This window comes from Apteryx rowi, unplaced genomic scaffold (assembly GCF_003343035.1).
Source record: "Apteryx rowi isolate R43461 unplaced genomic scaffold, aptRow1 scaffold_10, whole genome shotgun sequence".
NCBI lineage: Eukaryota > Metazoa > Chordata > Aves > Apterygiformes > Apterygidae > Apteryx > Apteryx rowi.
This window is the reverse complement of record NW_020447197.1, coordinates 2,473,805-2,488,186: the sequence shown is the minus strand read 5'-3', so window position 1 is coordinate 2,488,186 and position 14,382 is coordinate 2,473,805. Positions and strand designations below refer to the sequence as shown.

At 38.5% G+C, this 14,382-nt stretch overlaps 1 protein-coding gene across 1 annotated transcript in view; it reads left to right on the top strand.

The window, feature by feature from the left end:
* NAALADL2 (N-acetylated alpha-linked acidic dipeptidase like 2) overlaps nt 1-14,382 on the top strand; it is a 305,207-nt gene that overhangs the window by 268,735 nt on the left and 22,090 nt on the right. Inside the window, exon 12 of the mRNA XM_026060735.1 lies at nt 10,420-10,513. Within this exon, the coding sequence (XP_025916520.1) occupies nt 10,420-10,513 (94 nt within the window). The remainder of the gene's footprint in view (nt 1-10,419; nt 10,514-14,382) is intronic.

Here is a 14,382-nt window from a genome sequence, read left to right as displayed (position 1 = left end):
GGCATTTTCCCCAAGCCTGAGGGAAGCTTGCTCAGTCCCAAACATACTCGTCTTTAACTAATGTTTTCTTTTTAAAATAAAGCAGCCAATCTTCCTCCCACTTTTCCTTGTTAAGTTATATTATTTAATTACAGGAGGAYGTATGATTTAGTAAGCATTCACTCCTCTTTTTCAGATGTAAATTTCAAATTATTAATGCAAGTCAACTGATTACTTCTTATTCTATGTATCTTGCATGGTATTCATTAAAGATTGAATATTCCAGTTATACAGAATGGAATTAATAAGCTTTTGAAAAAGAAAAGCAGTTTGAAAAATTCAGAGAAATTGCATCTTTGAATTATGTCACCAGCAAAAAGCTTAAATACATTGCTAGCTTGATAACTATTACGTGTAGCCTTAATTCAAATAATTGGCTAATAGAGAAATTGAGCCTCTCTCTGTGGCACTGCAGTGGCACATGTTTCATATCCAGGCATCTGAGGGCAGTTTCAATATATTATCTATCCACTTCTCCCCTGAAGAAGAGTGTATTTGTTAATCTTTATGGGTCTTTTCTGTGAGCTAGATACTACAGAGCGATGTATTCTCAGCTTGCCTTGGATCCTCAGCACTGTGCTTCACTAGTGTCTCTCCCTCAGGGCTAGTCTGTCATCTTTAATGAACTTTCAGTGCTCCAGTCCTCACTGATTAGAGTGACCTAAGTGGAAAAAATTGAGATATCTGTGCTTCAAAAGATGGCAGTAGGGGATAAAACAATATTTTTCCCATGAAAACCATTAAATATTGCAGCCTAACTGAGCCTGGGGGTGGTGGGGGGAGGTGGARGCTTTAATATGTAGTGCACTCATGACTCTTTTCCTAATGCTTATTCAGTAGAGTCTATGCTGAATTGGCAGTCAAAGCTTCTGCCTCTGATCTGCAAGGAACCATTGCTTCCACCCCTCRTTGAAGCTTGTCTTCAGGTTCTTCAACTCCAAGATTCAGTTTTGCTTTTCCACTGGCCCTGGTTCTCCCCAGATCTTGCCGCTCTTTCTCTTAGGGCTGGCTGCTGCCTGGCATACGTTCTTCTTTCAATATGGGCGCTCAGAGGCATCATAATTGCAAATCAAAGTCAGGCAGAATGCAGGGTAGTTTGTTATATCGATAAGGCTCCCGCCATGGCATTCGCTCATCCTCTGCTCACAAATCTCCACACTGAGTCTCATCTTGCATATTTTGAAGGTTATGCTGTGTAATGAGTTCTGAAAGGATGGGGGTGGATTAACGCATCTCAGTCTCCAGATATCATGATCATTAATATTGAAAAAGTGTGTATAAATGAAATTGGGATAGACAAGGGAAAATAGAACAAAAATATGTTGTCAAAATTATGGAAAAAAAGAAGGAATAATAGACATCAAAGAGAATGTCTGTTAGGTACTGAAGCAGATCACATGCATTATTTTAATTAAGAGCGCCTAATAGTACATATGGTTTCCTTTGAATAATAATTGCATGGTGATGAGATGTGATTAGAGACTTCTTTTTATGAGTTCAATTAAATCAAATCCATTTCTGTAAATGCGGAGTGATTAAAAAGATGATATCAAGGTCTAAACTGGAAGCTATGGTTGAAGCTTCCTATTGCTGATTTATTATTGCACTCCTCTGATGACTAATATCTAGTTTTTTCAATGCTGTAAGTTTTCGACCAAGTCCTACAGATTCAACATTAGAACTGACTTTACACATCAAATGGAAATTTGGCAGGTATTTTCATGTCCCTGAATGTATGATCCAAGACGTGGTCCTAATTCGGTAAGATTCTTAGGTCATACGTGTATCTTGGAGCATATGAGGAGATACTTCAATTAATTAAGACTGTAGGGCAGCATACTGTTTGCTATGCTGAGATGTATATTACTGTAGAGCGCTTGTAAATCTGGGTAATCAAATGCAGACTTTTACTGTTGCCTTTTTTTTCTTTTTTTTTGTAATATTTGTTGCTTATCATTAATGTCTGATTCCTGAGACAGGCAGGACCCAGACAACTGTCTGGCAATTATTAACAAAATTATCAATTATCTTACTAAATCATATCATATTGTGCTTTGATTATCGTATGTCTTATGAAGGAGGAGGACTGGTTGAGTTAACATTCTGACTTGAGCCTTAAACACATACATAAGTCGGGAAAATAATTGGTATTTAGTAACTGGCAGCCACTCAGCCAAGGCCTTTAATAGCATTGAAGAGCATGATGATTTCTAGAACTACTATGTACTAAGTATCCAAGCTGTTAATCACTGTATCTTGTGTTTTTGTGTCAGTACATAGGAATCTATACTGATATATCTTGTCTGTTATGATAGCTAAAATGACATTTACTTTAAGTATACTTTACAGGTGAAACCAGAAAAAACACTTAACATTCTTGTTCTCAGCTGTGCTGCAGTGTCACCGTCAGCTGGTTGCATGTTTTATCCTCAGAATGTCTGTATTACACATGCAAATAAAGAAAAAAAGTTTAAGGTAGTAAAGATCTAGGCAAGATGCAATTCTGCATATTGATCTTTAAAGATCTTTCTTTCTGATACGTGCAAATATATTTTGCTTCATATTTTACTACATACTTCTCCTTCTACCCCAACAATAGCTAAATCCATTTCCCCAGGACTGCCTGTAAGCAGCTTCAAGCAGTTAACTTGGCTTCTTTAAGAAGGGTCTCGCACAAGTTTCCCCCTTCTCCTGCTGCGTCTGAAGTGGGTTCAGAAAATGGAAGCGTTTCAAAGGGCACTTTCTGCGCAGTGACAGCATCTTGGTTTATGGGAATGCGATGTGCAAATTATTGAGATTTAAAACAAAACTTCCTGTGTTTGTCAATCTCAAAACCTGCAGTTAGTATCCAAGGCAACCTGACTTTAAAGTTGGAGAAAAAAAGAACTAATGCTAGAACAAACTTCTAAAATTCTCTTTAAAAAATGTAGTATGAGGGTTTGTAATGGTGTAAAGATTTATATCCTCTTGGTGTGAGCTCTTCACCCAAGGTCTTCTGAAGCTCTTTATGCAGAAGGGCCTTCTGATGTATTCTTGTGCACACTCGCAACTACTCACGCTAGGGAAAAGTCTGAGTAGCTTTTTTTTTTTTGAACAAGAGGCTTGAAACTAGTGTCCCTATAAATTGATTCATTTGATACTTTCTTTGCACCTGAATAGTGTAGAATTTGACAGACATAAATATAAAATACATGATTATAAACTCTTTTTGAGATTATTGCTGCTTACATGCATGCACGCTTCAGAGACGTGCAATTTCTGTTTATACGCAGAAACAAATAAGAATAAAACGCTTGGAAACTCTCCCTTTATGATTGCACTTGGGCACCGCTACCTTTGCCACACGAGGGACTGCATTTTAGAGTTAATTTCCGTTTCCTGCGCAAGCGTTTGCACGGCGCGTCCTGCACAGACACCGGCTTACTCTGCCTCAGTTGCCGGCGAGCCGCGCTGCCCCGTGCGGGCCACGGGGAGAGGAGGGCTCCTCGCTGAGCCGGCCGCCGGGAGGCCTCACGCGCACCCCGCTCAGGGGCCTTCTGGTTAGACGGTGTCGGCGAGCGGAGGGAAACGGTTTTACCTACGTGTAAGCTCTGTGTAACCTTCCGGAGTTATAACCCAGGGCATGGGTTATAAAGCCTCATTAAAAAAAACCCATACACTTTAAATTATGGATGTGTAAGTGTCCATATATTAGTGGATTAACACAAGTATATTAAAATATACATGAAATATACATTTACATATGCTTTATATATAATTTAAAATGCAGGAATTTCTAGACTTACACAGAAGACAAAGTTCAGAGAAATACGAGCTGCTTTTTTGTGCRACTGATTTAAGGCACTGGGATGAGCGAACCCTCCCAGCTGTAAATGAAATCCGTAGGAAAAGTGCTTTCAGTGCCTTATGTGCTCTATATTGCTAAGTAGGCTTAGGTTTCAAGCAAATTAATCACTGAACATTACAGAATCCTTTTGACCTTAATCTCTCAGGGCCTCAGAATCTCATCCTGAGCCATGTAGAAATAGTTGTATATGATCATGTAAATAGTGTAAATGTGTGCCACCTTAATAGAACTACTTAAATGTCGTTTCTTGGGCGTAGTATACCTACAAAGAGGGAGAATCCATGTTTTCTTCTCTAATGCTTTTACTTCCCAATCTGTATTTCCTGCACTGATAATAAGTAGATATGCAATGATGGGAGGGGGTGTTGAAGTAGCATTTGTAATATTCATAAGACCTCATAACTTTCATACTTTCAGAAGCAGCTATCTGTTAGGAATTATGATGCTCTAGTTCACCTATTGTAGCCATAGCCTCCCTGTACTCTTCTCTCAGAGAGCCCTCTACTGACCTAAAATGCAATGTGTTGAACTAAACGTCAGATATCCAAATCTTTCCCTTGTCCTGAGGTAGATTTGAATAGGGACAGAAAACCACCAATGGAATTACTCAATTTTCTGATTCAAAGTTCTGAATTTTGCGAAGTTGTCAGCTTTAGTTCAAAACAAATATGTTTGTGGGTATATGGCCAGATTTCTGTTCTGTTTCTTTGTCTAATCAGGAGAATGTTCCTCTGGTGCTTCAGGGAAATAGAAGGTCATAAGAACTGGTAGTTTTCTCATGCTCCTGCCTCAGTCTGTTCTTGTACATCCTCAGGAAAGTCCATTAACTTTTTACTGTGATCAGTATAATAATAATAACTGTGAAACCTGATTATGCAGGAAATTTTTCTAAAGTACATTAAGATGCCAGTGTTAAAGATGCTCATTATTTTATTGTGAGTCTCGTGATTGCTGTCATTCATCCCATAATATTAGGTGCTGAAATCATGTTACTGCCTGGGAATCGTATTTCTTTTAAAAAGCCTGCATTTCTCATGCCTGCTTAAAAATAATGATAATAGTATGAAAGAAGTATACAGAAAGTCTGGAAAAAAGACAGCAGAAAGAAAATTCAAAACAATTTCCTGTATTATTAAGAGTATGTCTTTAATTTTGAAGGGTGGAGAGGTTGGGGAATGATAATTATTTTCACATTTGCAGCTGGTTAGGATTCTGAGAGGGGAACTTACTCAAAGTGTTCTGAGATTTAGCCCTTACTGACAAGAGTGTGGACACAACCATTGCTTATGCTTGGACTCATGTCAAAAATTCTCAGCAGGTCACTGCACTGTGTGGAAAGAGACTTCCCGATGCAGAGAGAGAACCAGCTCAGGAGATGAGATGGTGCAGCAGCCAGTCACAAAAGCTGAACTTTTTCATTCGTCTTTTAAAAAAAAGAAGAGAAAGAAGAAGAAGAAAAAGTGCTAACAGGGTCATTTTCAACATGCGGTTATTGAATACCCTGAACAGCACAGTGTTTTTTCATGCTCTTTTGTCAACCGTGTACTTCATGGATAACGCATGTGGAGGGAGAGGTGCAAGGAGTGGGGAAGAATGGTAACTCAAAAAAATAATAATGCCGGCTTTCAAAGGGAGAAATTGAGGCCCAGAGGTCAAATAAGTTGCCCAGTGTCACACATTGATCAGTTATAAGATTTGAGTCTGTAGTTGGGAGTCTTACACACACAGGTCTACTGCACTACCTACATTGCATTATCGGCTTTCTCATATGAGTTGTCGGGCTTTGGGTAGATCAGCTGCTGTGGTATGCCGAAAGCGCACAGATATCAGTAAGGTAAAGTGTTTTTAATATACATCAAATACAATAATATAATAAAAATCTGAAAATGATAGAGTGCAGGAAAGAATAAAAGGTGTGTTGCAGAAGTATGTGGATTGAAATACAAAGGTGTTGCCAATTCCKGCTTCAAGTATCTGTTTCTAAGTCACTTCAGCAAGTAGAATTGGAGTACGGCACTGCCAAAGAGAAATGTTCACAAAAGGATAAACATGACAGTTTACCTGATTTTTTAAGTTTATTTTGTTTGTAACTTTGCACATGAATGGTTCTGAGCTGTCTGTTTAGAATTTAGGCCTCTTAATGTAACGAACGCTGTCCTAAAGTATTACAAGTGAGGTTCAACRCTTACACCCGCTGAGATTCCCATAGCACACGGGCTGGATTTAGCACACAGTTCCAAATTTCACTAGAGAAAAAAACAAAACAAAACAAACCAGCATGCGAACTTCTTCGCTAAGGAAGCTGCCTGCACACTGTATGCWGTTGTTTATTCTGGCAGGTTGATCTCTGTCATACCTATTTTCATACCATCATATCCAATAAATACATTTTCATTTTATTCATCTTGCAAGTTTCTGATCATATGATAGAGTGGAAGACAGGTTGTCATCCCTGCGTTGTCTGTCAAAACCACGTGACATTTAAGATGTGTCTCTGCAAGACATAATCAATAGCAGCGTGCGCCAAAAGCACAACTGAAGCTGTGCAGAAATCACCCTTGGCTGAGTGGAGCCTTTGAAGTTTTTTGTATCCTGGATTTTTAGCATTCAGGGGGTTTTTTAATTCTGCATACCAATTAAAGTGCTTCGAGCTGCTAGGGTAGACAGTTTAGATGCTTGAAGAAGCAAGTTGCCACATAGACTATTTAACCCACTGATAAAACAGGTGTGACGCTGACAGAAAAAAAACATTTTGTGTGATAATCCCCCCCCCCACACACACACACACACACACTCCATTTTAGTTAGATTTCCTCATTTGTAATGTGAAGGAGCTAACAAGGTAAAAGATGATTCTAATTTACATAGATGTTTTGTGCGTACTTAATCCAGTTATTATTTTATGGTTGTACAGTTTTCTAGGAGTAATACAGATCCACATGATGTCCCTGAGAGCTGAGTTTAAAGTGAGTTTAGGTTTAGAAGTTGCATAAAATTGCAAGAAGAAATAGTTCCTAAGTCAGCAGGTTATAACATTTTGGAGGAGGAAACAATCCCTAGCTGTGTTTATGAAGAGCATCATGTGATACTGAACTGTCTTTTAACACCAGCATTTTTTGGAAGGGCTTTTTTGGCTTTTGAGATTGGAAAAAAGATCTGAAAAAGATCTGATCAAAAAGATAAAGGCAAGGATAATRGTTATTTCCTTCCTATAATGATGTTTCAACTGTAAGGTAAAAGACAAAAAAATATTACCTTGCATAGTTAATTGATTTAAATCTATTTTGAATATTCAGATTTATTGTGCAAATACTATATAACTCTACAATTATCATTATGTTTTATATTAGTATTTATCTCTGAAATAATTGGAAGTTCATTAAAGCCATTTTAGTTTAATGAAGAATGCCTTTCCCAAAGTCAAATGCAATAGAAATGTTATCCATTATTTTTTCATTTAAAATTGTAAAAGAAGAGCATTTCCAAATGAATTAGCATTTGAACTATAACATTTTTCTTGACTGGATAATTGTGCATATGTTGGATCAACTATTGTGTGTATTGTGTGTGTACTGTTATGCATAAATGTTATTTGAGAAGTTGTCGTTAGTGTTATAGCCGTAATCAGTATGGGAATGAAATCAACTATGTTACTTTAACATTTCAGTTTATGAGAAAATTGTCATCTTTACTCTTTCCTAAATTATTCTTGCCTTTAATGATTCAGTAGTCAGGCTGAACAATTTTTGAAAGGGAAAAAGGGGGTAGAAGCTTGTCTTTATTTTCCATGTATATTCAGTGTTGTACTCAGGAGAATGGTATATAAAAAAAAGGCATATAAATAAGAAATCAGTGGCCTTTTCTGTCTTGCTGCATTACGTGGGTTTGATGGATGTTTCTGCAGTCTTGTTACTTACTCTGTTCAAATCAATGCTCTGAGGTTTCCTTTATGTGATTGATTTCTTYCAGGATAAACTACAAAGTATGTGATTTAATAAACACCCCTGTTACTTGTTAACTAACATACAGATGTCTGTAGTATTATGAATATGGCACTGTAAGGTTTCCAAAATGCTTCAGTCATAAGATTTTGAGGGTATAGTTGTATTTGAATAGATAAGAGAAAAAAATACTGGTCTTTTGTAGCCAAAAAACAAAATAAAAATTCTTGGGAAAATAGAAATAAGAGGAAGAACTAACAGCAAAAGCCTGATCCTGTAGAGATGATGAAAAGCAAAGATGCTGACTGGTATTCTCTTCTTTAATACTCCTTTGATGCCTCAGAAAAAAAAAGATTTTTCTATGCTTTTCTATTCTTAAACATTGCAGTAACAGATTAAAAAGAATCAGTAGCAGTGTATAAATGTTTATATCCCAAAATGTACTGAAGCCAAGTATAARTAAGTGTCTTTCATTAAGATTTACTGAAGGTTTTTACAGAAATTGGGAGTCAGGGAAGAGTTAAAATATTTAATGCGACACAGTAGTACTTAATTTTCATTGTGTTTGGGTTCCCTTTTGTTTAATAGGATATTATTTTAGAGCTACAGTTGCTCTTCCACAGCAACTTACAGATTATTAATATTTTGGGCAATTGCATCCTGAAGGAGTTCAGTGTAAGGACAAGGAAGGATTTTGCGGAGCGTTTGGCCATTTAGAGCCAGTTGCTTATGGCTGGATTATACAGTACCAATTCTGGATGCGGGTTATTGCGCATCTCTGTTGGCCTTAACACTTCGTCTCTCTGCTTCCATGGCACCTCTCTGATACTCCAATGTTTTCTAGTGCTTCCAGCTCACAGACTTTTCTATGTATAAGCACTGACAGCAAATGCAATGGCCTTCAAGCATTAGTGTCCTACGCTGTTAGGATGTTTGGAGAAAAGTCGTAAGAGGTTAGTGTGTAATATTTTAACACGGATGTCCAAACAGAGTATTTTTCATCTTCCTCCAAGTGCACTCTTAGTTCTTTAGTTTTCCTGATCGCATCCTGACATATCCTCATTCCTTCTACTTTTTTCTCCTGCTGTTTATGGTCATTCTTTTCCTCCATGCCTTTTGCGGTATTTTATTCTCTAGGTGTAAATATTAATAGTTTAACAATAGGTCTCTGTTTAAATGTAGGTTGGAGTYGGATACACAGCATGCTCCTTTAGTCTCCATGCTCATATCAGTCAGTGACCAGGTTAAAAATAGTATTGCTTTAATGCTTTCTTGGAAGTGTTGTTGGGGTTCTATTAATCTTTCTCCAGGAAACTTGTATTTTTTATATTACTTGTCTTCATCTGCTTTCCCAGGAGGGGGTTTTCCTTTTCAATTGGTGTACTATTGTTTTTAATATCACTTAGCACCGTTGTCTTTCCCTACTGCTTTATACTGTAGAATTAAAATGCTACTTTCAGCAGAGCAACTCTCTCATGGCTTTGAAGGATAGATATTATTCTAACCCCTCTAACACCTTGGGAAGTCTTGTACAATATGATTCTATTCAGTCCACATTTTTATCAGCACGATCAACATTACCTGCAGCCGTCGTTCCATTTCAGAGCAGAGCCCTACAGCTATTTTTTTCTTTTTGCAATATCAAGATATGAAGGAGATGAATGAAAGTTTCTTGCATGTTTTTGTCAGTGTGTTTTTATAGCTCCCATGAACAGTGATGGACTTGGCAGCCTGGAGACCGAAATCCTCTGTTTAATCACAGGCTAGATATAGTACAGCAGAAAGGCGTGTTTCTATACGTGGCCCCTGTAACATTTCTGAGTCTTGAGCTGGAGAGCCTTTCCTCTGTAAAGGGAAAAAAACCACCCAGGCCRGTCAGTCCCTGGTCTTGTCTCTGTGACTGCTGAAAGAAGCATTCATGCCATTGAGTTTCGTGACGTGCTGATGGGCAGCCTGGCGTGGACTGAGTTCCCTTCCACTCATTTGGGAAGTTCTTGCTGAAAATTACTGAGAGAATTTCTTTTGCCCAGTTTGGAGGTGGATATCTGTTTGTGTCAAGTTGTCACCTATCTCTTCAAAAGGTGGTAGCTTTTCAGGTCAATTTGCTTTTAGCCATGTGATTCCTAGCCAAGGGTTTGATCATTAAAGAGTGTGTTTGTATAGRTGTATGTGCGTGTAAATGTACCTATGTTTATGTTTTTACATGTTTGAATCAAAATCTCAAAATTTGCTGACTAAAAAAGAAACCTAAGAAAAACAATAAACATTGTTCCTATTTTTAGAAAGACAAGATGTTTTATTTGACAAAGGAAACCTGAAGCCCATCAGTGTCCTAAGACCAAAGAAAAAGTACTGCACAGAATTCTTGTATGTGGTCATAAATCATAATCTCTTTATACTTGTTTATGTTGTAATAGAAAGACAAAGGTCTAAGTCATAGTGCTTTTCAAATACATGCGTTTATGGGGTTTTATTCAGCTTTCTCTGAAAATCCAATGTAATAAAAGTATGTGCTATTCCAAAAGAAGTGCTGGCTATTAAATCTGTGAGATATTATTTGACTCTTTTTTTTTTTTATGATTTATTTTTCAGCTGACAGGACAAGTGACTTTGCGAATTGCCAATGAACCAGTATTGCCGTTTAATGCCCTTGACATCGCGTTAGAAGTTCAGAACAGTCTTAAAGGTAATTTTTGTTAGAGGAATATGTTCTCCATTTAGCCCTTTTTGCTGGGCGTAGGATGAATAGTGTGATATGAAAGTGCTCCACCAAGATTGTACAGCCATTACTACTGTGTTATCATTTCTAGCTCTCTRTATTGTCTTGTGGCCTTTGGGGGTTTTCGGGGGAGTTGATGATAAAAGAAAAAGCATTGTGCAGTCTTTTTGTACTGTACTGGGAATAGAGCTTTATTAAGCCTATGGCCCTGGACTTAAGCCGCTCAAGTTTAGCACAGTTCAAAGGGTAGAGTGGGACATTCCTTTTGCAGCTGACRGCTGTGCTTTTTTCTTCTTCTTTAATACAGCTGGTATTAACTGATATGTTGTGAGGAACTTACTTAGCACATCATTGTGATGTTCTCTGCTAGCACCCAGACTGCAGAACAACAAAAAACCTTCCTACCACTTATGAAAAGAATGGTCTTTCTAATTTCAATCCTGAGGACTAGGGAGGGAGAGGAAGTCTAGGTTCTCACACTGTCCTGTTTCACTCATCCGTGTCTCCCCCTCATTCAGTATCATCTATCTTCCTCCTCCCATTCAGCCCCTTTTCCCATACAGCTTCCTCATATACCCAGTGTATTCAAATGAGATCCAACTCTCCTTCCCTTTTCTCAGTGACTAGTTGAAAGTAGGCTGGATGTGGAGAGCATATGAGCGGCTTGGTGCTGGGAGATTAAATCTTTTGCTAATTTAGCTGCCAGACTCTAACATAATTCCTTGAATGTGTGCAAACTGAGGTACTTCAGAAGCTGATCGTTTGGTCAGAATTGAGCAAACCTAAAAGGAATGGCCAAAGGCACATCACTCACAAGACGCTGTTGTCGTCATCGTCATTCTCCTCACTCCATGAAATTTCAAAGCATGCTCCAAAGCATGCTGCTGTTAGGACCTGGCAATGGGAAAGTGTGGAATTTATTTTAACCGAGGTAAAGCTATGTTGTTATTTCTTCATCTCTGATTATGTCTCAAATAAAAAGTGCCCATAGTATGCTAAGGCCTTTCACAAAGAATTTTCCTATTGATTTCATTGTCTGCTGGACTTTCTCGCATTCTCGTAGTTATGCGTAAATACTTGAGTACCTGAGCTGCAGTCTCATGCTTTCTTAGACATCCTTACATAAGCATGTGTGTATCTCTTAATATTTGTTTATATTGCATTTATACATGCTTTCAAAGGACTCAGTTCTGTAATGTGCTGGGTGTCCTTAGCTCCTGTCAAATTCAGTAGGATGTGAAGTCATTCAACATTTTGTAAACAATTTCCTAAATTCAGGTTGGGCTGAATGGCAGGTTTTAGAGAACTGTCGTCCACTACATGCTTACGTCTGGCTTGAGACCTGTTCCTCAGAAAGATCAGGGGAACAACTGTTAAGATGTGCTCTCTCCTTCACTTGCAAACCCCAGAACTCTTAAAGACAAGCTACTGCTTTGGGGTTTATCTGAAAAGGAGTATTGCGACTGGAGACATGTTTCCTTTTGTGCATCTGCTGGTGGTCTGATGTTTAACACAAAGCCTTGGGGGTCATAAATGTCATGAATTGAGTTCTGAGGCTGAAATTCAGCTCCCTGGGCTGTTCAGGCTGTTAAGAACAGAGCAGACAGATTGTCTAGTGATAACACACATCCAGAAGGAGAAGATTTAGAYTTCTTCCTCATATCTCTGTTATGTGCTTGCTGCATGATCTTCAGCAAATCGTAACTTTGCCATGCTGGTATGATAGAGTTATTCGTGGTTATTTACACATAGGGACTTTGTATGGCTTAATGTTTTAAATACTTTGAGAATTTAGAAAGGAAAGTGTAGTAGTAGCACAAAATAGTATCTTACAGTATCTATCTTCTAGGATCTGTCTGATCAYAGATATGACTTTTGTTTATTAGAGAGATTTGTAATTAGGTGACAGTTAAAAAGATTGTTCTCATTAACTACACACTGCAGTTGTGCAGTGTTTGTGCCTTTAATACATTTAAAGTCAAGACACACTACAACTTGAATCAAATACAAGAGTATCTTGCTAAGCCTTGCATATTATGAAAACCCAATTTATCTTTTGAGGTCTGGAGCAGACAAGACATCAAATCCGGTATGTGAATGATACAAATGATTAGATTACCTGTAAGCGTTTTTATTCAAAACATATTCATATTGTCAGCTGAATGCTTTTAGCACTGTGCAGATTGGACTTCCTCCTTGTAGCCTATCTTGCATGGAATCGAGCCTCATTAAAATTTAGTATTTTACAGCAAGCTCAGGGGAYTGATGACAGAGGTATTAAAGCGTCTCGTTATGGATCAAAAGCCTCTCTCTAGCTTTGCACCTGACTGACTCAGCAATAACAAGTTCAACATGCAGTTTGCAAAGAGAAAGGCAACCAGCTGTGATGCTAGCCATGCCTSTCGCTTAGGTGCTGTTAGTTACAGAAGCTGACACAGTTTCATCATTAAAACTCATTGGACCCACCTAGGCTCTGGCTGACCTTTCAGAAACTACTCTGTTGCCCCAGCCTTAGATTGTGGTTGAGTAACACCAGGCACAAGCGTTAAGATTCCCAAGTCATGGATCTCATCGCAGGTCAGTGAAGCTGCTGAGCAAATTAGATAAGCTCCAGCCTGCCTCTGATACATACCGGCTGATAGTGGCCTATGGAAACAAGTTAACTGGGGATCAGATTTTCTGTTTTCCTCCATATAAGGAGGCAAAGGCCATGATTTAGAGCTCTGCTGTTTCCTCAGTGCCAGTTGGATTATTTTCCCATCGGTGAGGCCCTTTCTTCTCCCCAGAGCGGATACAAGTTTTACAGACGTTACAGTAGCTAAAGTACTTGTGATGCTGATAGTAGGCAATGTTAGTGGAAGTTTAAAAATAATCTGTTTTATGATAAACTGTTTCTAGGAAAGTTTGCATGATTTTCCATAGCCCTGGCTCAACCTGTGCATTTCAAAACATCAGTCTGAACTTTCAGTTCTTGAATCAATGCAAAAAATAGACATATTTTTGTCATTTGCTTGATGGCCTCAAACTCATTGCCTACAGCTATCTGCTAGTCTTCAGCTTGGGATCATTTTACCTGCTTGACCGTATTTCCCAGAGGGTTTATGGTGCTTTTCAGAATTACTTCTCCAGCTGTCTGTAGTGTTCAGAGAGTTTCCCTCTCGTTGTCTCCACCCATAATTCTTGTCTCCTCCAGAGGTGAAAAATTCAGCAGTTACTTATCGTACAAGACCATAATGACGAAAATATCTACTCTGTCATGAGACACTGATATSTCTTCAGCATCCTTTGAAGGATATTATGTATTAGTACTGGCAAACCTTCCGTCAAGCCTTGAAGCAACATAGAAAAATCATACATTTTGCATGGATAAAGCGTTTGGTACTGAGGGGAAAGTATAGGCACCTGTTCCGTATCAGTAGCCTGTATATGGTTCAGCAGCTCTGTACAATGGCACTGATAACTTCTTCTGTGTTGACATGCATTATAATATGGCACAACATGCCTTTTTAGTAGCATGACAGCCGCTCTGAAAAGAGCCTTGTTGTAGCAACAACAAATTGGTTTGCTTCGGCCAGTAGTAATCAGGGCAGCAAAATTCAAGCTGATGGCAACATCTTCTTTGCACTGAGGAGATCTGTGGATTTGTGTTTCTGCCCCCTTTAGGGTAATTTCTACAAAGCTTTCACATTCAGATTTTCCACTGCCAGGGCTGATCGTCCCAGTTTTGCACAGCATGAAAAATCTTCCTAGTGAATATGACAACACACCCCAGCCAATCCTGAATGCCCAAGGTAATCCAAACCTGAAGCAATTTCTCCTCTCGCTCACACACAAAT